Source organism: Anser anser (genome assembly GCF_964211835.1).
Source record: "Anser anser genome assembly, chromosome: 2".
In the NCBI taxonomy this organism is placed as follows: domain Eukaryota; kingdom Metazoa; phylum Chordata; class Aves; order Anseriformes; family Anatidae; genus Anser; species Anser anser.
In genome coordinates, this window is record NC_139721.1 from 136966128 (window position 1) to 136991653 (window position 25526).

General features: G+C 38.6%; 1 protein-coding gene across 7 annotated transcripts in view; it reads left to right on the forward strand.

Annotated features, from left to right (window-relative positions):
• The first annotated feature begins 225 nt into the window (after positions 1-225).
• The window catches only part of SGCE (sarcoglycan epsilon), a 30879-nt gene continuing 5578 nt past the window's right edge, over positions 226-25526 (forward strand). For 2 of the 7 annotated variants that reach the window (XM_083826007.1, XM_083826005.1), the window contains exons 1-9: positions 226-380; positions 6678-6782; positions 13768-13925; positions 16219-16291; positions 17572-17770; positions 19453-19615; positions 22306-22517; positions 23241-23267; positions 24001-24189. In XM_083826007.1, coding sequence (XP_083682133.1) covers positions 233-380; positions 6678-6782; positions 13768-13925; positions 16219-16291; positions 17572-17770; positions 19453-19615; positions 22306-22517; positions 23241-23267; positions 24001-24189 — 1274 coding nt within the window. In that variant the 5' untranslated portion in view covers positions 226-232. Of the gene's footprint in view, positions 381-6677; positions 6783-11074; positions 11198-13767; positions 13926-16218; positions 16292-17571; positions 17771-19452; positions 19616-22305; positions 22518-23240; positions 23268-24000; positions 24190-25526 lie in introns of all 7 variants that reach the window. The other 5 variants (XM_083826010.1, XM_083826004.1, XM_083826006.1 and 2 more) reach the window with 5 other exon arrangements.

A 25526-nucleotide genomic window follows, 5' to 3' on the forward strand; every position in this document is an offset into this window, starting at 1 on the left:
GCAGCGCTGGCCTGAGGCAAGATGAGCCGGGCTCCAGCACACCCAGCCTCAGCCCGTCCCCACCGGCCGCCTCCCCCTAACATGGCGGCGGCGGTCGGGGTTGGGGGGGGGCGGCGAGGGGCTCCTCCCGGCGGGGCTGCCGCCCTCCGCCGCCCTGCTCGGGGACGGCCGGCGCGGAGCGGGGCGGAGCGGGCCGGGGAGAGGCGGGCAGGGGCGGGGAGGGAAGGGGAGGATGCTGCGGCTGCCGCGGGGCGAGGCGAGGCGGCGGCGGCGGGCCGGCGGGCGGAGGATGCGGCGGCGGCGGCAGCAGGCGGCGGCGGAGGAGCGGGGAGCGATGCGGTGCTGCGCGGCGGGGCCCTGGCCCTCCCTGCTGCTGACAGGTCGGTCGCGGCGCCGTGTCACCGCGCCGGGCGGGCGGGGACGCCGCCGGGAGCCGCCGGCCTGCCCCGCCGTGGCCCCTTCTCTCCCCCTCGGGAGGCGCCGGAGGGTCGGAGCGGGGCCCCAGCCGCCTCCCGGCGCGGCGCAGGGGCGCGGGGAGGGCGGCACGGCCGCCTCGGTGCTCCCGGGGCGCCGGGGGTGAGGCCGGGCCCGGAGCCCCCGGAGCGGGGCCGCTGCCTCCCCGCCGTGCCTGCAGCGGGCGGCCGGGCGCTGGGCCAGCCCATCCTTCGCGTGCCACCCCGCCCGTCAAAACTATTTACCAGCTTGAGCGCTTAATCCTGCCGTGTCGGAATTCAGGCTGCAGAGAAAGCCTGAATTCCGCTCCCTGATGGGTATAAACCGTAGCTATCAGGTCGTACTCGGGTTTCGCACCTCCAGGGTTCTTCAGAGTGAAGTACTTCACCGGTAGCCCAGCCACAAGCGCTGCGCTGAGGCTTTTGCCACCCAAAGAGCAAGTTGACAGCGATATTTCTCTAAGTTATTTTGTGGTCTGAGGGATCAAGGGTATGCCATCTGGAAACTAACAGTCTGTTCAGTATCTTTCTGAGTAACACGTAAATATACCTCTATACTTGATGTGTATGACAGAACTTGTCATTGGGCACTGACAGCAGAAGTGACATGAGGTGTTGGATATATTAAAGGTGCAATTAACGCCTAAGCATTAAGTTGTTCAATGTAAGGATGAAACTGAATTTGTCGGATACGAGACACTACAGGATACTGCAAGATACCGCTTTGTCCTAATGTGGAAATCCTTCCTGCCTCCCTCTCCCAAGACTGGCACGGCAGCCAAGGGAAAACTAGGACAGTCCTAGGATAAGCTTTCATTATCAACGAAGATATTAAATCTAAAAAAGCTCAACTAAAATGAGTTTCTGGAGGCTGAGCTGTGAGCTTAATCCACAAGTTCCTCCCAGGCTCCACAGTAAAGGAAGAAGTTTTAAGGTTTTTTTGTTAACTTTTCCTCTTCAGACCTTTTTAAGCTTGTCTCAAGTTGGATTTCATTAGTTCCAACAGCACAATAAATGGCTTGAGACCAATATAAAAAAGGAAGCGTGAACAGTATTAAGTTCTTGTGAGTGATATCTGCATAACATTTATTCTTCATCAGGGTGGAATTTTGTAGTATGTCCCTGGTCTCAATTCAGGTACAACACAGGACAGCTCATATAATTTGAATGATGTAAGCTGCCCCGGGGGCTCACTTGAGCTTTTTTTCCCCTCTTTAAGCAAACAAACAAACAGAGTTGTATTCATGATAGCTCTTGAGTGCAACTCTTGGGCTGAACCCGTCCATCTTCCAGCTTTCCCAGTGCCTGACATCTCAGCTATGACCATGTCGGAGAACTTCCATCCTGGATCGCTGGTCCTAAGCAAAGCTACAGCCTCCCATAAAAATAATGTCTTTTGAATTCTGTCTTTAAGTAGACTCTATAGTACTGAAGCATTATTTAACCAGGCAAAAACAAACAGCTTACAGAGAAAACAGAATATGGTAAGAACCACAAGATCAGTGAATAGACTTGAGTTCTCTTCTACTAACAGAGATTAATTTTTCCTGTTTCAGTTGTAACACTTGACTACAGAAGAAACTTACATTATGCTTTTTGTATGTGTTAAAGATATACGAAATATATACATAGAGTTTTTTTGAAGGAGGCTGTTTGCTGCCAGAAGTCCAGAATGTTGTTCTCTCTTTTTCCCACAGCTAAAATGTTAACTCAAAATTTAGGGAGTTCAAGAGACTTAAGAGGTTAAAGAGCGTACGAGTGATTTCAGAAGTCCTGCATTTGATCCCAGGGAGCTAGTATTGTACTCAGAGTGGAGGACCTGGCTCTCAAACAGTAGTTGATGATCATCTTCTCCAGTGCTAGGAAAAAATGGGTCTTGCCATTGTTGTTGGAATGATATTTAAGGTTAAGCTTTTCTAATACGAATGAGATTGTCAATTCTGTTACTGTGAAGCTAAAGTACAAGAATAGCTGTCATTAGATGGTATGGTTTCATCACTGAAAAAACAATGCTGTATGACATTGCTGTGTTAGTGAAGAAGTAACTCAAGGCTGGTAACTGTTTAATCGTAAAACCTAATAATACTAGCTTTGTTATCTATATATCTGTGAAAAAAATAACGACTAGTTAAAACCAGGCAATTTTCCATGTCCATCAGTTCAACATCGTAGTGAGATTTGACATTTCCCTTCCAACTAAGTAGTGGAGACTCTTGCTAAGTGTTGTTACAATTGCAGCACAACCAGCCAAAACGTCTTTTCAATGTAGATTACTTTTAGTGGTGGCCTAAGCCACCAAGAGGGGAAGTTAGAAAGAACTATGTAGGGGTCAGGTGGCAATCTCAGCATCTTGAAATCTGTGGATTTTCTGAATTTCTTTAACCTTTTGAATCCCTTGCAACCTGAGAAAGCAGAAGTAAGCAGAGATACTGTAGTAATTTGTATCAAGAGCAGATAGAAATATAAGAGGAATCCAGGCAATGTTCCTTGTCTGGCTACACCATGGGCTCAGGGCTGAACCCCAGGAATTGTGGCAGTATTGTTTTCCTTGCCTTTGTGGAAAAACTACTGGGATTTGGTTTCTTTGTCAGGTCAGCAGTAGGAGGGAGAATGGTGGTGGCTAAATGTTGCTATTAATAAAGCATGAGGGTTTCATTCTTCCAGTGTGTAATTTGCAGCATTCCCAAGAATGCAACTGCTGAAGTTTCACAGTGAGGCTGACAAAGTGCCTCATACGGTTGCTTTTCTTGAATGATCTCAGAGAAATGCTCGGATGTTACAGTCGTAAATGGATGGAACAGAAACAGGTAGATAACCATTACCCACCGAGCACAGATGAATAATTGTAGAGCTCAGAAACATTTCCGGGTTTGTGGAGATAGAGGTATGGGAGAGAGGGGCGATGCAGGGTTTTGAGAGGTGGAGCTGTGTGCTGCGTTCGTAGTGGAAGAGGCTGATTCGTGATCCTAGTTTGAGGACGCAATAGGGAGGATAGGCAGCGGTGCAGAATCCCTGGGTGGACGTTAGAGCAGTACAGGAGGGGCAAGGTGAAGTTGGTCTGTGACGCTCAGGTCCTTTTGGACTGTGAGGTGAACAGAACTTATTGGGGGTATCTTCTCTGTTTAGTGTTCTGCTGTTAAGTATTAATAATTGAAACCTTTACATAAGATCTATGCAAATAAAATTAACAAAAAAGGCCCCGTAGATGTACTGTCCTGAGCATGTTCAAGTCCCAGACACAGAGCTGGGAGCTGGTCCTCTTGCACGCTCTGGCAACTGAGGCAACGTGTAACAAATTAAAGAGCCTGACACCATTAACATTTTTTTTTTTCAGTGTGAGTACGAAGGTGATCACATTCTCTTTAAAATTTATCTTTGGTAAAAACGAGTAGTCTGAACTCCTGTGCTCTTCAGTGTAAGGCCTCTTTTGTCATCCTCTAATCATATTCACAGATACTCCCTGAGCTTTCTTCATGTTGTCACTATGCTTCTTGATGGCTCTTTTTAAGTACTAGACACAGCATTTGAACAGTGATCATATCTGTCTCACACACAAAAATAAAATCTCCCTGCTACTCCTTGATGTACTTGTTTATGTATTAGCTGTTCTAACCAGTGTTCTACTGAAAGCTTCTGTTCAACCAGTTATTATCTGCCACATCTTTGTAGTTTCTTTTATCAAAGTTCCGGATCCCTGAATTGCATGCTCTGTAATGTAAGTACGGCATGCATTCTTTGTTCCCGGGTATGTATTTACATTTTATTCCATTGAAGTACACATCGGTGATCACCTTAAGCTAACCAAACAACTCACTGTACTGTGTTAGTGGCTTGTCGCTTACATTATTTATTAATCTCCCAGCCTTTGGCTTAACCTGCAGATTTTATCAATATATGTTATATATCCTGGTCATTTTATATATATTAAAATATTCCAGTAGCATAAAGCCAATGCTTTGTGAGACATACTGGAAATCTGATGAAACCAATTAACTATCCAGGAGCCCTGAACTATTGTTTGAGATTGCTTTTCCTGTGGTGAAAGCTACTGAATGGGCAGCGTGTTCCTGAATTGCTCCATTTCACACCTTTCATTTAAAATCAAATAGATGGTGATGTATATACTTATATGAAAACATCACACTGTAAACCGTGGCATCTGAATAACAGACGCGTTGGATGCTTTTCCAGCTCCCCTGTGAACTGCAGCGAAGGGTAGAGGGGTGGACAGGTAACCTCCTTAATCCCCACAGCTAGACCTAGCACAACTTGTGCGCCCAGAGCAAGGACACTTACTGATCGTTTATTTTTCAATATATAAAAAAAAGTATTTTAAAAATGCATCTTTGAACTTTTTTTTTTTCATATATTCAATTTAAATATGCTAGATTCATTTTGCATCTGGTTTCTCAAAGTGCCAGGTGACGTGCTGTATGTCTGTGGGTAACACTGTCAGTATGTCGGGCAAACTCATCAAAAAGCATCAGTTTGAAAAGATGCATGAAGCCCTTGTCGATCGTGATAGGTATAATACTCCTCAACATTTAATCCTTCATTAACCAAATCTTGTGTTAATTGCTTTGCCTGGGATTGGTTTCTGTCTGAAAAGGTTCTAATTGCCTGGATCATGTGTCTGAAATACCGCAGCAACTTTATTTTACCTTTCTGGAATTCTTTGCATATTCCTAGTGTTACCAAAAATGTACACTAAAGGTCATGAACAGCACTGCGTGGGGTAACCTCTAGGACACTATTATATTAAGGCTTTCAGGGTAGGCAGATCATTTCAACAGGGAAGAATTTGTCCTTCATGCGAGACAGATGGAGAACACTGGGTGGCAATAATACCTTTTTGCTAAACCAGATCCTTGCTATGTACTGCAAATCTAAAGAAAGTTAACAAATGTATAATTGAGAAATGTTACTGTACTGGTAGGGTAATTTCAGTACATAGCTGTTTTTTTGTTGTTGTTGTTGCTGTTACAGTTTATCCTCAATTAAATTTTAGGTGTTTGGGGTAAATTGTCATGAATTAGTGTCTCAGCCACATGCATAGATCCGTGTTTGTGTATCTTTCCTGCTTAAGCCTGATCTGTGGGGCCTCCCAAATTCTGTGTGGAAAATGTGGTATCAGTAGGGTGACAGCTGACCAGTGCAGCCGTGTCAGCAGAAGTCTCCACAAATGTTTAAGTTTCTAGTATAAAGGCTCCGTGCATATTTTGAATGCATGTTTGTCAACAAAGACGTATCTGAGGGAAAATACCGCTACTTGTTTGTTTCTGATACTGCTGTTTTTCTAAGCAAGTTAAGATGTTAGCCTGATAGCATCTTCTAGCTGGAGTTTGACGTGAGTTTGTACTCCCAAGCTATTTCAAAAGAAAACCTATTTATTATGTCCACTCTCCCCTTCCTAGCACCTTACTGCAGTTCCTTCTATCGGTGCTTTCCGTTGGCGTGTAACCTACAAACAGCTGGTATATCCTTCATCGCAGAGGAAAGGAACAAAAGGACAAAAAGTGGGAGGTGAAGAGGGAGCTTTCTCAGGCAGTTCTGCCGCTGCCGAAACGGAGGCTGTTTGGCAGCTCAACAGCTGCTTTCAGAGTCTCCTGTGTGCTTTGCTCCTCACCATGTGTAAACCTTCTTGTGCCTTCAGCTGTGCTGATGGGACCGTTTCAGGCAGTGCTCTGGCTGAATGGGATGAAGGTAACTAATTTTAAGCAGTTCTTTTCTCAGAACTGATTATTGGTTATGCTGCAAGGCAAGGTGTTTGGCACCAGTTGCCAGCATCTTCATATAAGCAAAGCCGTGCTCTAGGTTATATTACTTCCCCTACTTTGGCCACAATATATTACACCAGCAGAAGTAACTTCAGGTATGTCTTTGCCTGTATATGAGGTTTTACCAGTGCAAATATGTTTATCAGAGAATGTGCTTCATCATATTTCTTACCAGTATAATTATGTCAGCAACAGCGGCTACAGGTGCTTAAGCATTTAGTGCAAATTTAGCTTATTTGGACAATGAATGTCAAAAAGGTCACTATCAGGAGGAATAATATATACTTATGTATTCATATCAAACACCATCGTTTTCTTAACCTGAGATTCCTAAGCTCTGACTAAATAAAAAACCTGGTTTAGAAGGTATCTGATTCCATCTGATAGTTGGTTTGTGGGAGTCTGTTGATCTGACTAATTTATTTTGCATTTGTTTTATTCTGAAAAGCTTTTTTGTTAAGCTCTGCTGATGGCAATAATGGAACAGTTAACTGGAAGACTAAGCAAGCCAACAGTTATATTATCAGCAGAATAAAGGCTGTTGAGAAGAATGGTGAGTTTAGGTCATCAATTTAAACCCCCATGTTGGTTCAGTCAAATCTGCTTTTAATATTACTCCTGCTTTTTCAGTCATGTCCTTGTTTTAGGAATAAGGTGCTATTTTAAGGTAAGTAATTTGGAAAATCTTGCATTTCTTCAATCTTTTAAACATTCACAGACCTGTGTGTCTTTGTAAGTTCTCCCCAACTTTTCCTGTTGCAGTTACAGCTTTGCTTGAAATAATGGCTGTGTGTGTACCTAATATTGCATATTTTCTTATTGCTGCTGGTTGCTTGGAAACACCTCTGCAGTTTGCTTAATACAATAACTTTTCTGAAACGATTAAAAAAAAATCCCTAGATATACATACATTAAAAAAAATATATTTTATTGTAATTTGTAAAAGTGCACCTAGAATATTGTATCTATTGTACACTAGCAGAGAAAAGCCTGTTGGCTTTGCATTGACTGCCCATCCAGGTAGGCAGTCTGGATTGGCCCCCAAATGAAATTATTTCTGGGATTGTCTCCTCTGCTAAAAATCAGTGGAGAAAGAACCCATTGAAATTTCTGGAGAAAATGTCCAGGTGTGGTGTGCGTTGTTTTGTTTTGTTTTCCGTGAGGATGGTCAGCGTAGAGGCTCCAACCAACATGGTGAATCTTCTGAAATTTCTGGGGACGAGGGTCATCTGTATCCGATACGCACACTCTGGCATGTGGCTGGTAACAGCCTCTGGACTGGAGGCTGATACAGTCCTAGCTGAATTCCTGGCTATGCCCATGCACAAGATCTACAAAAAGGACAACTGGGATATTTTCTTTACATGGTTCAAAGAGTGATGCATGTTTTCCAGCCTTCAGTTCCTATTTGATCTATTTTTTTTCCCCAGTCTCCAGAATTTCTATCCTTTCTGTGCAGATAGATCCTGGGATCTTGGAAAGTCCTCCAAGGGACCTGGAAACAAGAAAGATAAACAACAGTGCTGTTGAGGTAGCTGCTGCTGTCTTTTTTTTTTTTTTTTTTTTTTTTTTTCGGGAACTGTTGTTATCCCATGTAGTGAAAAATTTTAATTTCTCATGGGTAGATTTACAGAAGCCTTTCAGAGTCTCCTTGGAATTTTATCTGCCACGGGGAATTTGCCCAGCCAATACATATTTGACAGTTTGTTGTATTAGATTAGTATTTAGAAGTTGGTGTATTCAGCTTCAGCCTTAGATCACCTAAAATGATTACACGTTCATCTTCAGTCTCAGGCAACCTTATGAAAATAATTGTGAGTTTTAAAAGCCTCAGAAGAAAATAGCATTTCACTTGTTTCATTACTGAAAAGCACTGACTGCTGCAGAGGACTGAAGACTCATCATTTTCCTTTTGATTTTGAAGGAACTTCGTTGGGGAAAAAGAAGAGAGCTTCCCTGATATGGGGGGCAAGGACTTTCTAGTTCTTACCCTATGGACTCGTGTCATTACAATATATTTGCCATTATAAGACAAAGACAAAATAAGGATGTTTTCCTTTTTTTTTTTTCCTTCTGAGAGGCATTTTTAGACTTTATGCAGATGTAAGGCAGTGATCTTGGTGAAATCCTTATGCATATGTTTACCTTAGCAAGAGAGAGTGTCTCATTACGAGGTATTTAGGTGCAGTTAATTAGTGGTAGCAATAGATTTATTCTAACTGACAAAAGAAATATATGGGTTATATGGGGTTTTCTTTAGTAACAGTTGATCCTATTATCCTTCTTACTTTCTAAAACTATTTTTGTGGAGAATATATACATTACTTTTTCACTGTTCTTCCTGTTTGAAATTGACCTTCATTGTAGAGTCAAAGAATCAGAAATGGAAAAATAGATTTTTTTGAGATATTTGACACATTTTCATCCGGCTACCATATTTTTCTCAGCTTTTCTGCACTGTGAAGAGACCTATTAATGTTATAAATACTTTTTCAGCTTTTCTTGAAATTATTTTACAGGAAATTAAAGTTCCCTTGATCTGTTTACAGCTTATTCACAGAAGGGAGTGCACAAGTTTTTTTGGGTCATTAAATTACTAATTTTAATTTTACAAATCAAATGGCTGTGTTACTGTACTGAATTTACAATAATCGGTTTATTGATTACAAAAAAAATGTATTACACTATTAAAAAATAAATTATATTAAAATTCCAGGGTCCATTTTCATTTTCTCTTTAAGATAAAATTGTTGTGGAGACATTGCTCCATACTGTGTCAAAAGGAACTTCTGAAACTGAAAAAAGCACCAACTCCAATAAGCAGATCATTACACAGATAACCGAGGGACCATGATTATGGCCAACGCTTTTCCAGCAAGATTCATGTAAATTCATAGGAAAATGGTTCGTACCTCAAGCGAGGCATCTAACGCTTTCTCTATCAGTAAGAAGAGCCTGTCATCGATCCTTAGAAAAGTATTACTTATTTACAACCTCTCGCTGAGGCGGTCAGTGCTGTTTAGTGGAAATGTTCCTGCTGTGGAATTTGATCAATATTGTATCAAGAGGTTGAGCCTGTTAAATTTGGATCCAGCTCAGAGACTGGAAGGTGTGTAACTAAATGTAGAGAGGTCTGCCTTACAGATGTCTGCGTCTCCTCTCGGCTGTAGTCAGCGGAGATCCAGTGAGAGGAGGCAGGAATGTAGGACATGATTTATCTCATTTTACAGGCGAAATCAAATTAATCAACCCCTAGAAGCGTCTGTTTCTCTTCACTGACTATAAAAGGAGCCTGGCGGACTCAGTGGTGGATGTTGTTTCTGTAGGCATCTAAAATTAGGTGAGATGGATTCCACACGGAGTACGTGGTACGAGGGGTGCCATGTCTGTGATTAATGCCTAATTAGCAGGGCTTCTTTTAAGGAGCTCTCAAATAAGGAAGTTGGTGTAACGACAAGTCTGAAGAAACGTTTTACCAGGATTAGAAAATTTAGCTTGATACACATTGCAGATATTTCTTGCTTATTGATCTGAATGTTGAAAATAGCCCTTTCATCTACCAGGAGCTATGCCTTTGTTCCTACGAGTTTGTAACAATGACTCTGAAGTCTCTTGTAGGATCACTCTTCCATCTGATTTCCCCATGCTGGATGGCCTGGAGTCTTTGCTCAGAGATGTGGCTTTGTGTAAAGTCTCTTTCGGTTAGCATGCAAGGCAGGTAGCTGTGTATCTCTCTATCCAGGGCTTATCTTTACCGCTTGTGTTATCTTCATTTAATGCACAAAATTTATCAGCAATGATTGATTCTTGGATATCAGTGACTTGAAAAAAAAATTGAATAATAGTATGGAATAGTGATATGACCTGCAGTCAGTCCTGTTAAGACCCCACGACATATCTCTATTAGATCAGTGTTCTCCATTTATGTTTAAAATTTGAAACTTGTCAGTCAAGTGGGTTCTTATTCATTTAATGTATCATAATGATTTTTGTACTCTGATTCATTAGAATGTGTTTATAATACTGTATCAAAGGTGTTATACCTAAATAGGAGGTATTTTTATGAACTAACTTTGTATTAAAATGGCATATTGTTCTAGAGTAAGTTTCTTTTAGGTTTTTAATTTTCATTCCTGTAAAATGTGGATTTATTTTATTTTTATTTTTATTTTTTTGTTTGTTTGGAGTCAATGCCAACTGACTGTCCTATAATTACCCATGTCCTTCAGTTTCAATACGTGCACAACATCTTCAGTGAACACATTTTTAGATGTAGATTATCTGACCATACTGGTCTAAGAAAATCTAGCTTTAAGAACTCATAAATCCTTAGCTAAAGTGAATTGCTTTGCCCTTTTCTGCCCTGGAACTGAAAAGTCTACCATTTTTGTTTAGAGAGGAATCACTACTATTTATTGCTAAGATTCCACAGTTTTCCTCAAGTTCCTTATTTTTATTGTTAAATATCAAGAAAATATGTTTGTATTGCTTATTTCATGTATTCTTATGTATGTAATATTGCAAATAAAACAACTATAAAAATTGCAGTAGGCTCCCTCATTTTTTTTATTGTAATAAAAATGAATAGGTTGTACTACTTAAATTCTAACGCAGCCTGTTTTGTTTATTGCAATACTGGAAGGGATCCTGTGGGGGAAAGAGAGGGTTTGCCCTTTGTTCTGTTCTTAAATCTATGCAACCTTTTAAAAACTTATTAACAGGTATCTAATACTTGTTGCTTTCCTTTTCCTGGTTGCGCACATTGCTGTTAAAATGCATGCTGTGTTATCTAGAGCATGTCTCACTTGTGCTTTTCTCTCTTTTATCTTTCCTTCTGCTTTCCAGTGTACACGATTCTGTCTAAGGTGCACTCTGATCGGAATGTATACCCTTCTGCTGGAGTTCTTTTTGTTCATGTTTTGGAGAGAGAGTACTTTAAGGGGGAGTTTCCTCCTTACCCAAAGCCTGGTATGGGATGCTAAGATCTTCCATGTTATGTAAAAAATTAGGAAAAAAAAAAATCAAATATACTTAATGTGCCTTGCAGTAAATCATCTAACATAGTTTTTAGTTTCTATTGAAATACCTTCACTTGTTTTGTTTTGTGAAAAGATGCATATAACTGTGTTCTGAAAAATGTAGTTAATATTTCAGAATAAATTATGCATAATATTAATGCATAATAACACACACCGTTTATCTGAGATTAAGAAGTATGCTTTTTTGTGTTTTCCCATGAAATATGAAATGATGGAAGTGTAATAATTATGTTTCTTGAAAGTGACATTTATTTGATCAGTCTTACGGAAATAGCATGTATCAGGCTTGATGAAGGAGCATTTTGCAAGCATATAGCAAACTTGAGACAAAATAGATTAAAATAAATGAGACTATGTAAGGATGTTTCCTTTCACTAAAAACAAAAGCTCCTTTGGATTCAGCCTTAGTTCTATATTTAGTAACAGTTTAATGTTATTAAGCTGTTTGGTTTTAGAGACGGAGCTGTTATTTCCTAAGCATGGTGGTTTGATGTACACCTGAGCTAAAGCCAAAGGATCCATCATTGGCAGGCGAGAATGTGAATAAACAAGCTGGGGGGAGAGGAGAGAGAAGGAACATCCTGTCCCACAACACTGGAAAGGAATCATAAATATATTAATCTGTCCTTTAGTGTATAATATAAATAAATGTATGCTCTTTTCCTATAGAATATGAAAAAATTAGTACATGTATCGTGCATACATAATCAAAACCTACTGTTTCATTAATAAGCTTTTGAATCAATTTGAGAGTACAACTTTCAAAACTCTCTTCAAAGAAAAAATAAGTTCCTGTTAGTTAAGTTTTGTCATGGATACAACCGGCTTATTTATTTATTTATTTATTTATTTATTTATTTATTTATTTATTTATTTATTTATTTCCTCCCTGTGAAATGGGTGTTTTTACTTACCCTTGTACCTGGGTCTTCGTTTCCTGTAACAGTGACTGGTAGAGCTATTACCAGGGGTAGAGTGAAGTTTGCCTCTGGCCCTGTTTTTCCACATCTTTGGCACACAGACCTGGAAATTGTGTTAGTTGTGGCTTCTCTTTCACGTCCCCACGGTCCCAGCCTGATTCCAATGCGGCATCAGTCCGATTTCAGATACTGTTGAAATTTCGGTACCAGTAGACATACGTGAACTGACCGTAGGACCAAAGCTTACCATGCTTGCCATGGTCCTTACAGTCATCTTTGCCCGAAAAGCTGGGCTACTTCCCTGGCGTGGCCTACCTTAAAGAAGGGCAAACCAGAGGGTATCACAGGTGCTTTTCAGCAAGCATATGCGATGGTAGGAATTTTATTACTAGTGCAATAATAGATGACTGTGATGTCCCAAGGGAGCTGTGAGGAAAGTCATGTTACACCTCGGCGCTGGGTTAGTGTGGCCCTTCCTTCAGTTCCGGTCCCTTTAGCCACAGCCGGGTGTGTAAATGCTCACCTGAAAACTAGTCAGCGTTTTGCAACAGCTCTCGGTCTCTTTTTTAGCTGTGCGTCTCAGGAGGAGATGACAGCCTTCTTTTCTTCACTGGGCTCAGTTTCTTCCCTCTGTGCCAGCCTGCCTGTCACACCTTCGTTTGTCACTTGTCCTACAGTTGCTGCTGGTGCCATCTCAAAGCTGAGTTCGAGGAGCGCAGTGCAGAGGTGCGTGCGCGGGTGCAGAACTGATCTGCTCGAGCTCCGTGCCTCCGTTGTAAGGTGCTCCCCCCTCAGCAATGAGGGTCTGCTGGCCCTGAGGCATGTCTGCCTTCATTTGCAGAAGCTAAAATAAACAGAAGTCAAAACCAGCCGTGTGAGAGAGCATCCAGAGGAGCCACAAGAACTGGTGCTGTTGTTTGCTTTCGGAGATTGCATCCGGACCACTGTACATAGCCATCTGTGATCCATTTTGCAGGCATATTTGGTCCCCTTTCTGAATTAATTTATTCTCTAAAAAAAAATAATTTACTGCCAGGCTGTTTGTGCTGAAGATCTGTATGTCTTGACACTAATGCTAATAGAAGCTTTCAAGCATCAGTAGTTACACAGCCACTGTTTACAGTAAGCCTCACCCAGGCCCATTGGGTCTTTGGAATAATTATTATTTAAAAAAAAAAAAAAGGAGAGGAAAAAAAAATAACTAAAAGACACCTTCTGGGGCATTAAAATTTGTGCTTTCATCAGTAGGGAGATCAGATGATTCAATCCTAGGTGGAACTGAGTTCTAAAAATCAGAGCTACTGAAAAATGAGTCTAGGAGTACAAGTGCATTCATCTCTGCAGTTGGTTACATTTTTCAGATAAGAATGTCTTAATGCTTACAGGTGCTGAGTAAGAATTCACATGTTTCTAACATATTAAAGATGAGCATTTTCTGTTTTGTTTTGTTTTGTTTTTCTCCATGAAAGTGTTTAGAAGGCATAACTGGAAATCAGAATAAGTTTTTCTAAAACAAACATCAAAAGCCAAGCATATTGCGTGTTCTTGTAAATGTTCTAATACTACTTTTCCAATCTAGGTGAAATAAGCAATGATCCTATAACATTTAATACCAACTTAATGGGTTACCCTGACAGACCTGGATGGCTGCGTTACATACAGAGGACACCCTACAGCGATGGGGTGCTGTACGGTTCACCGACTGTAGAGAACGTGGGCAAACCAACCGTCATTGAGGTACTTGCTTGCAAAAATGCCCCCCAAATTATTTTGGTTTGGAGTATATGTTCAGAATTGTCAGCAGGTATTGGCTCCCACTCCTCTTTTTGAAAAGTTAATTACAATGGAAAAGGAAGATTGTAAGGCAGGGAAGTCACTTGTGACATAAACATTTTCTCTAGTATGTCTTCATAATATTTCAATTCTGAGCTTTGTAATGTTTTACCCTGATGTTTGGGCCAGACTTTTCCTCTCTGTAAAATATAGCATTCATACAATAAACAGGTTAATTTTTTTGTTTTTAATTGCATTATTTTTCATCAAGTATTATCTGGTTCATTATGCGTATTTATAGACAAATTTTATTTTAATTGGCAGTTTCATTAATTTAATTCTATTCTTGTAATTGTAGCCATGACAGACCCACTACTTTATTTTTGACAATTAACTACGCAAATGTTTAAAAGCACCAATTATTCAGTGAGCAGCAACTGAAAGGGAAAAAGGATTATTTTCTGTCAGGTGTATCATAGCAGAATGAATAAGACGCTGCGTAGCCCACAGTGCTAAGGAAAATCCGCTAATTAACTTGCTCCAGCCATTGCGCTTCTTCAGCGGTGCATTTGTCCTAAACCCCTGATGAGTTTTCTCTTTAAATTGTATTTGATATAGTTGTTCTTCCTCAGGAATGACGACTCTAAATGTTAAGTTATGCTGTAGATAATTTCACCCATGCTTGATTCATTTTTGATTTCAGCACGACTAATCACATCGGTGGAATTGATTGTGTGCAGAAGTACTTGCAGACTCCATTTAGCTCCATTTGCTCAACTTTCTGTAGAGCAAACCATTACTCAAAATTATATTTTTCTATCTGGCGTATGGTTTTACTCCCTAGGGTCTATATCAAGAATTACATCGTAAGCATGAGCTCAAGCCTCTGTTTGAACTAAATGTTGTCTAACGTATGAGTTACTTTGTTGTGGACCTGTGCTCGTGTGTGGCTTTTGCATTAATTCCACCCTAGAAGGTGAAGGCAGGTTGCATTTTTTTCGCTTCTAGTGCCATATGAGAGGAGTGGTTGTGTGTTCTTAGTCTGAATATTAACTTTCACCATGTCCCGATGCCTGAGGCGATGCCCTGGGCAGGTAAATTAGTTTGAGGAGACCTCGTGATTAGAAAGACCTAGCAACCCAAGCATTGCAGCAGAGGGGTAGTAAGGGAGATTAAGCTCCTTTGAAAGCTGTGCAGACAGCTTGTATTTGAAAGAATACTCAGTACAGAGGCAATCTCTACCATTGTTGCTTTTACTAGCTATGGGTGGTGTACAGTCCAGATCAACAACAGTCTGAAGTACAGACTCAAAATGGGTACTTCCATGTTCCTACATAGATCTCGTACCACCAAAGTTAGGTTTTCTAAGTATTAATGGTCAAACTACTGTTGAAACAACTCTGAAAAATTAACAAAACTGAGGAATTGAAAAAATCTAAGGCATTTTCTTGTACTTTTATCACAAAATTGATTAATTACATGAGATTTAATTTTGTTGGGCAACCTTTTCCCACTGCTCAAGTGAGTCTGCAGTAGATGTACTTTTGTTTCTTTGGTAATCAATCTCACAAATGCTGTGTAGCTCTACTTGCTGAGGAGCAGCACAGTTTTGTCAACTGCACTCATGCTCTGCCTCTCCTCTCTCCCTGAAATGAACTGAAGTGTAAACTTAGGGAGAAAGCCTTGTTTTATTTGTTTCATGAAAGATTTATCACCATCCAGGAAATAAAAAGTAGAAAAAACAATACTTCATAATATTGATATCCAGCCTCATTCTGTAATTCTTGTGAGCGAGCACATAATCACAGTTCCATTTCTGAGCAGCATCATGCAGCAACTACCGAGGACCGTATTTGACACCTGCAGGCGTATCAGGCACCTCATACATATAAGATTGGTATCCTTGCATAATTTGATCAGGAGTGTATAAGTTTAATAAGAGACATGAAAGTTGCATCTACCTACTGGTTTTCAGTTCCCCTCCACTTAGAGATTCCAGGATTTTTTAAAAACTACTCGTGTTAGAGCAATGCTTATGAATCCATTCATGAAGTAAAAAAATCCCAGTCCCAAAGACTGCAATTGCTGGGTTCCCAATAATTCATTTAAATGTCTCTAGCTAGTTTAGTTCCCTAGGGAGCTAACAATGAATACAGATCTCAGTACTAGGGGAGTGGGGCTTCCAGGGGGTTGTGGGTAGGATGGGAAATGCTACCCCCACATTTTTGCTTACTGTTGTTTCTTTTTTTAACTCTAGATCACTGCATATAACAGGCGTACCTTTGAGACAGCAAGACGTAATTTGATCATTAATATAATGTCAGCAGAAGGTATGTACAGAAAACAGCTTGTTGAGTTTTGAACTGAATAAACAAACAAAAAAAATCTTTTGAGATCCCATTCTTTTACGATAAAAAGTACTGTAAAATAGTTGTTTGGTCTTCAAGCCAAATGTAGGGGCATAAAGGGGAAGTAAGAGTTTTTCCTCTTTTGTTTCAATTTGTTATTTTTGTCTAAATTATTTATGTCAGGTAAGACTATCATCCCTTATTCAATAATAAAAAAAAGTCTATGTTTACTGTTTTGGAAGTAATTTGAAATTTATGTCTTTTCAAATGGAGCTTACACGAAGGATTTCACTGTTTTTCTGCATGTAGTTCAGTTTGCTTAATTTTCTTTATGCAAAGAACAATGGTAGGTGCATTTTAAAAAGGCATTCAGCATCAGTGTTGAAGGACAAAGAATTCAGCAATAACACATTACTGTTTAATGAATATAAGGGTTGATTTTTTTTTTTAGAGCAGTGGGTAGGAAAAATTGTTAAAATTTCGACACTGGGCCAAATTGCCCAGTGGCATATTGCCACTGGTCTGCTGAAATAAATTGAGCTTCTGAAATACATCCTCAGCAGTAGCAGAGCCAGTATTCCAAAATCGTATCAGAAAGCACCAATATGCATTTTAATGACAGTTTAATGATATTTTAAAATACTTTGTGATTTATGAAAGGATGAATTACATAATATAGAATGTTTCAAGACGGCAAAGATTCAGCTTGCCTTCTGTATCAACCATTTGTAAGGTCTATTTCTTTTGACATCTAAGAACAGTTTCTGTCCAATTATTCAAACACCATATTTCTTTTATATTACTGTATAACTTGAGTAGCAGAGGTGTAGTGCTACTAGGTATTTTATTTATTTCAGCTATTAGAGACTTTCTACAAACATCACACTAGTAACACACATCCTGCAGTTAAATAAATATATTCTAATTTTCTGGTAGCAAGGTAACAGTTTTGACGCTAATGTTAGCATGAATCTAGTTTTGTCTGTAATGAAGATTTAGGAGCTGAGAATCTTTTCCTTCATTCCTCTCCCCCATATCTTAGTAACTTTATAAATTGCCAATGATTTTCAGCTTAAGTAATAACTGATGTTACTAATCTTTAATTAAACAGACATAATCTTGTTAGGCTCAAAGTGGGCTATTTCAAATACAAGATTTTTGGAAACGTTCATCAACCTTAAAGTGGTATTGCATTAATTGTTAAATTATTTGTTATGAAGTCATTGTTTAAGGCAAAACTCTCTCTTCTTCATTACGACTAGATTTTCCTTTACCATATCAAGCGGAGTTCTTCATAAGGAATATGAATGTGGAAGAAATGTTAGCAAGTGAAGTTCTGGGAGACTTTCTTGGAGCAGTGAAAAATGTATGGCAGCCAGAACGCTTGAATGCTATAAACATTACTTCAGCGCTAGACAGGGGAGGGAGAGTTCCACTTCCTATTAATGATATGAAGGAAGGGTAAGCACATGTGTCAGTCTGTTATTTTTACTTTACTCTTCTTTTCTTACAGAAAGGCTTAATATTTTTACAGGTTTTCTAGAAACTTTGCAATTACTGTTTTATATTTTGGAAATCCAGATTGGTGTTAGATATGAAACGTTTACTGATATTCCAAACCTCCGTTATAGCATGGGTTTCTTCTGTTTTATACAACAAGTAATTTCTCTATACATTGATTTTACTGTCCAACAAATACTAATAAATTCAATTAGTTACAAAATAGTAGTGAATATACTTATTTTGTAATTCTAGTCTTAATATTGAGAGGTGGTTTGGTATACTTTTGAGTTTTGTAAATTGGGAACTATTAAATACTCAAAATTTTTGAAACATGGTGTTGTAGAGAGTAAGTTGCAAAGGCACTCAGATTTCTATGAGCATCTAGTGTTTTAACAGTGCCATTTGTAGCTGTAGTCTTAGTGAAATCCCTAGTTATGTGCTTCAGGAGCACTGTGGACAAATCAAAGTTTTAAGCTTGAGCTATCTGGGGAGTTTAGATTACTGACTGTAAACTGCAGAAATCCATAATTTCCAGATGTGATTCATAACCATACACTGTTCTGAAATATTATATTCCATTTATAAATTGATAAGGATCCAGTCTCTTCAATTATACCGACCGTGTTAGTGCTTTTCCCTGGCAAAATTAAAAGGTGTCTAGTGATTTTATCTTATTTTATTTTTTTACCTTTTTTAGATATTTTGGGTCAAATAAATATCTAAGAAAGGGCTAGGGTGTCTAAATCCAAGCTGTGTGCAAACAAGATTGTTGTTTCAGAGTCTTTGTTTTGCATCTGGAGTTTCTGAACACATCTAAAGAAGGAGGGTGGCTTACATACTCTGTACTTCCTAGAGCAGTAGGAGGGCCGCTTAATGCAAGTGTCTACATTTCAAACATTTAGTTAGATAATGCCTTAAATAAAAACGGCAATCAGGATGTAATTTCTATTCCAGGATCCACTGATACATTATTATGTAGTGCAGCAGACCATATTTTCCAGCAGAATTCTACATATTTAAATATGAAAATGAATAATATGGTCAGTGGAGCTGCTGTTATTTTATGTACTGTAATGCTAAATGAAGTACTATGTTTATATGCAGCTTTCATTATTCTCCAGATTGTGTTGGTTGTGTTGAATCTTTCAGGAGAAACTGGGGGCTTTGTCACTTTCATATTAGTATATAAATATGTCCTAATTAATTTATTTGAAAACATGGGAAGAAATCATTTAAAAATACTATGCTGAGAGGGACTGAAGATTTCCAGAAGATAAAATTGTACTTTTTAATACGATTTTGATAAGTAGTATTGATTTATTTACATGAAGAACCTACTCTTGGAAGTCTGGGACTTTACAGAAATTGACAACTCTAACGGTAAGCAAACATTTGCATTATGCTGCAAAACAAAGTAAGTTGTAAAAAGTAGCTAGAAAAATCTGTTTGGTTTCAGTCTGCTATTCCTATGCTTAGATAAAGCATACCATCAAGAAAAAATGTAAAAAGAATATATTTTAGCCTTTAAAACATGGCTGACTGTTACTGTGAACAAGAATAGTCTTTGGAAGAGTACATCATTGTCTTTTGGGTATTTGTGAGAGGTATTCTGACAGTCTGTCACTCATCTCTTTCTACAGTGTGTACGTTATGGTTGGTGCAGATGTTCCATTCTCTTCATGCTTACGGGAAGTGGAAAACCCACAAAATCAGCTGAGATGCAGTCAAGAAATGGAGCCTTTAATAACATGTGATAAAAAGTTTCGTACTCAATTCCATATTGATTGGTGTAAAATCTCTCTGGTGAGTTATTTTATTGTTGCATAAAAATGATGTTTGTGGAAGTACAATATTTCATTCTAGTCATTATTTAGGTAAGAGTTTTGCCAGCCTGGCCAGACAATTGTGCCGAATTCTACTTCCTTGTGACCAATTTACATTGTTCTCCATTTAGCAGCCACTCTTAAGACTGTGAAAGGATTTTGCTCTGCGGACTGAACTGTTAGAATACAGCAACAGTGAAACCACAATATTAATTTTTGCTAATTGTGGTTTATATAAATGGCAAAAGAACTATAGGACTTAACGGAGATAAAAGTAAAGACAACTATTTAGGTAGATGTAGTTAGTTCAGTGCTAGTTACATCTGCTTTCCTAAAATGTGTATATAGATTTGTTTTCTCAAATATTGAGTCTACAGCACTGGGTAGTTAATTTTTGGAAATACTTTTTAACAGCATAGAAATACTATTTGTATAAAACATATTTCATGTTAAAAGGGAAACAGAAAATAGTGTTGGCTAGTGAAATCAAAATAAGTATGCTCAGGAAACATGACCTAGATGAAACTGTTCATGGGCGTAGTGGAGAACTGGTTGGATAGCCACAATCACATCAGGATTACTAGTAATTCCCTGCCATTCTTCCTTAATATGGCAGATGATGGAATGTGCTTATTAAATTAGGTTTGCAGGCCCCATAAAACTGAAAGGAACTGTGCATGTGCATAGATGGACAAGACAGAATTCAGAAAGATCTTGATGAACTCGAGAAGTAGCCTGAGCAAACAGGATGAATTTCAAAAGGAGAAGCAGAGGAACAGTGCAATAATGCAAGAATAACCAACTGTACAGATGCAGAACGAAGAGCAACTGCTTAGGACTGCTCCAGAAAAAAGGTCTGTCAGTAGCAGTGGCTCATAAACTAATCATGAAGTAGCATTGTCATGCTGTTTTGAGAAAGGCAGAGGTCACCCTGGGATGTGTAAAAGGAACAGACTCCCTAATAGAAGCATAATTTTCTACAGCAGTCAATTTCACAACCTTCTTGAACTTGGCACTTGGCACTTGTTTTGGCAGCGTGCCGCAGTAACTGAATTTAAACAGGCTTAGGGGTGTTTACTGCTGCCAATAGTATTGTTCCTGGCTGCTGCATCAAAGAGAAAATGGAGCCAAGCTTCCCTCTATCTAATCATAGTCAGCTTTTCACAAGGCAAGATGAGGGGTAGGAAGTCCCCCGAGATCTGTGTACTGGGAGAGAGTTGAGCTCCGTTTCTCATAACTGCAACCTAAGCCAGGGACTGAAAATACAACCATCGTATCCTCTTCCTCTCGCATTACGAAGTGACATTGGCAGTTAACACACGCATCAAAGAGTGTATTTAAGTTTGTGGGTCCCAAATTCTGAAAGGATGGGCAACTTCATACATTCCTCTTAACGCTGCTGTCTGATAGCTTGTTCTCGTTCCCTGTGGGGGCTCCTGCCCCCATCAGTAGGCACACAAATCTTTTTTGTGCATCAGCTTAGGGTTTGAGGTTCCACTAAGCAACCAGGTGGACCTGGAATACCTCATGTAAAATATACTACAGAATTTAATAAGTAGAGAATACATAAATTATTTTTTGTCTGTCTTGCACTTAGAAAATACGTATGTATACACTTGAAACTCAAGCAAGCGTTCTTTCTAGCATTCCATGAAAACCTTTTCATCCACTGCACAAGTTTTAATGCACTTTTTTGTGAATTAAATTGCAAATTGTAAAGACATGACCAAAAGTCAAGTGTGTAGGCAAATACAGTTTATTTTCAAATATCTAACTGAAGATAACAAGAAAAGAACCAGAAAATGGAGAGATCATGGAACAGGCAGTCAATTAATTGCAATATGAAATTCAGCAACTACAAAGTTTGTATTTCTAGGAACTTTAGATACAGACATTAAAAATATGTATTTGTGGCAAGGAATGCAGTCTTCTGAAATTTAGTTGAATTAGGAGGTAGAAAAACCTTTGAACTCTGGGTATGATCAACTAAATACTCATCTGATCGTGGCATGCTTCCTGCATTTGGTGGAAGGGGATGGCCTAGAGCTGCTCAGTCCTCAGCAGCTCAGTTGTTGCCTCTTGCTGTTTATAACACTCAATATTAAAACTCAGTAGGACACTACGAGGAGGAAAGTTACACTCTTCACCTCTACCACCTTCATACAAGAGAGGGCAGTATTGTTATTTAGGAAGACTAGAAAGAAGTCAATTTATTCATCACAAGTCAGTTTTGTTGTTCAAAAAAAAAAACAAACAAAAAAAACGGAACTTCTACTCAAATACTATGTTTGCAATATTCCAAAAATTAATCTGTAAAACAAAACAAAACAGAACAAAACAAAAAACAAGAAAAACCCAACAGTATCTCTGGTAGGCATAAAATAAAATAACGATATAATAAAGTAATATTAGAAACTAGAATATAGATAATATATAATATTAGTATATAGATAATATATAATGTATAGAAAGTTTTGACAAAATGTAAGATTTTATTGTTTAAAAAAAAGTGACTGGACAAAACTGTATAGAATTTGTCAAATGTTATTGTGTAATATAGGCTCTTTTCTGTGTTTTCATTGATTAAGTACTTCCTGGTTTTACATTCTCTTACTTTGTCATGTAATTGTCTTTTTTTTCTTTCCTTTTTTTTTTTTCCCTGGTTGTCAGGTTGACAACACGAAGCAAGTTTCCACCTTTCAGGAAGTGATTCGCGGAGAGGGGATATTACCTGATGGTGGAGAATACAAGCCACCTTCTGATACACTGAAAAGCAGAGACTATTACTCGGATTTCCTAATTACACTGGCAGTGCCCTCGGCAATAGCACTGGTGCTTTTTCTAATTCTTGCCTATATCATGTGCTGCCGACGGGAAGGAGTGTGAGTACTTTAACACACTAATTAGTAATTGTAGACTTTTCTAAGATTATAATGCATAGAAGACTATTTGTTAGAAGAATTCCATTCACTTCATTAAAAGAATAAATAAAACATGCCAAAAGACATCTGTTTTGAAATATCAAACTATTTGTCATCTAATCACATACAGTAATTTCCAAGAAAATGGATATAGGGACTTTAATTATTCTAGTTGAAAGGGTTAAAAATCTCCACATAAACCTGAAATTTCTCGCCCCCAAACAAATAAAATACTAATAAAGGATCATTGGTTCAGTACTATTAAGTAATTTCTAAAATGCTAACTTTTATAAAACAAATCTGGTTGAGGATGTGAACTGAATTTAGACATATTATAGAAGAGGTAACCATAAACAGAAAGCAGCAAGTAACGTAATTTCTGCCATTTCTTACACAAACTACAATTTCATTTTGTCACAGAATTTATTTTAGCCAGAAGCTTGTTCTTTAACTTGCATTTTCATTTCTACGTGTGTGTGTCCGTGTGTCTGTCATCAGTACCACATCTCTGTACGTGCGTTCATCAAGGCCTTGCCATAAACCCAGTTGCAAATGCTGCCAAGTTGCATTTAGCAGTAACATTGTCAGCATTTCTAGATCATGTACTATTTTCATCATCAGATAGACTTAATGTTCCAACTATCAATGCTATTATTTAATTCATAAATTTTGTTTTGTTTTTAGGGAAAAGAGAAACATGCAAACACCAGAGTAAGTGTCTTCTTTCCTGTTATTTTTCTTTTATCATTTAATTTCCATTTTCAGTAGCTTGTCATGCTTCATACATGTGTGTCATAATCTTCTTTCATTCTCTCTAATCCATGGTTTAATTCATAAATGTGAAAGCTGCTTTTAAATCAGAGTCTTGGCGAGGATAAAAGATCAGAATAAAAAGGGTTTGAAATTAACAACTGTCAGTTCTGTAAATAAATTAGTCTGTAATAAATTAGTTCTGTTAAGAATAAATATCTTAAAATGTAATTTATTCTCCTGATTAGTGGACCTCCCAGTCTGTATCTTCAAAGCAGTGGACAGGAGGAGGAATATCCTGGAAGGTGTCCAGTGGTTACAGCATAGAGTGTTTTAAAATTAATTTTCTGTGAAGTTTTTTGGATATACCACATGAATCAGGAGTTACCAAAAGTTTTATTTGAACTGCAGCAAATAAATGGAATATTAGCAGTAAATTGCACAGCATTGGATCCTATGCAAAATACTTCTCCCGACAGCAAAATCTAGTGGAATAATTACCGCCTTCAAAATTAAATAAATCCATTATTTATAAAATTAACTATGGAAAGGTTTGCTGTAATTGCTGCACTATTGAGTCTGTAGCATGCATTAGTCCTTGTATTTTTATGAAAAATAATAATTGTAAAAGTCTGTCAGTTTAGATAGAGCACTTAAAGTACATATTTACTATTTTATTTCCTTTTTGACCTAGCATCCAGTTGGTCCACCACAGCGCTATACAGAAATCAACTAAAGAGCTTCGCGACATGTCTAAAAACAGGGAGATAGCGTGGCCTCTTTCAACGCTGCCTGTGTTTCACCCAGTTACTGGCGAGATTGTTCCACCCCTTCACACAGACAGCTACGACAATACTAGTATGCCGCTGATGCAAACACAACAGTAAGTATTTCAATTTATTTTTTTAAATACTTATTAAGTTACACAATTTAACTCTGGACACCAGCGCTTGTCATCTGGAATGTGTTTGTTGTGGGGGTACCAGTAATGACTCTGTAGTTCAGGATTGCTCTGACGTATGCATTTCAAGCAGAAATAAAGGCCCACTGTGATAAAATTACATGACTGGATTCCAGGCTGCAAGCTTGGCAAGAAGCTTTGTACGGAACAGTTACATTTCTGCATATTTTGGAGAAAAACTGCTTTTGACAGACAAATCGGTTAGAACTGTTCCTTTTTAGAAACCCTATTTCTTAGTATGTGTCTTTGGAGTTCTGTGATAAAAACAACATCGACCCAGTAAAATCCAAACTTTTTTAGTATTTAGTCATGCACCTGTCACGGATGGTTTGTGTTTGAAATGTTAACATTGCACAGAAGAGCATTTTCCGTTATGCTGATAATAAATACGGACCTACCAATGAAAATGTAATCTCGGCCATCTCCACTGTTGCCAAGACAGAAACCAGAAAAATAGTCATTTTTATTTCTTAAAGTTCATATATCAAAAACTTTATGAAACTATGGAGACAAAGTCATCTAATGCTTGCATATTTTCCAAGCCAAACAGGTAGGCAGTGCTGCAGAAAAGAGACGTTTCTGGAAGGGTTTGGCTGAGTTGTCAGTAGTTGAGCAGATCTGAGAAAACGGCCTTAGACATGACTGGCATTATCACTCAGTGACATGGCACGGCACCAGCTCAAGTTGGTAGCTCCTCAGCTGATGGGCCTGTGTGAGAGAGGGAATGGCGCAACCGTGATGATACTGGTCCAGTGCCAGCACTAAACATGCCCCAGTTTGGACATGGTTGCCCTGTGTTGCCTTCATAATGCAGATATGTGCTAAGTATTTTCTTCTCCCTGTCCCAAAACTACATTCTACAGAAAAATTCTTCAGGAAGTATAGCTGTATAAACGACCCCTTGTACAACTGTTGTGCTATTTTACAGTTTCTTCTTCTATTCACAATAGCAATTTTTAAAATAAAGCCAAAAGTTATGGTAAAAGAAATGAGGACATACTCGTGAGTGAGTATGAATTTATGCCAAATGTACAGGGAAGTTTAAGAGATGATGCCGGATCAAAATGATACTTCCAGATGGTGTTTTCCTTCTCTACTTCACACACCTGGACCACAACCCTGTAAACACTTTGTGTGTATTTGCCTTTACTCAGCTGATTAATTCCAAAGAAAGCCAACCTTGTGAATATATATATATATATATATTTTAATGGGGGTGCTGGAGCCTGTACCAGAGGCTTTCCGAACTTGTACATACA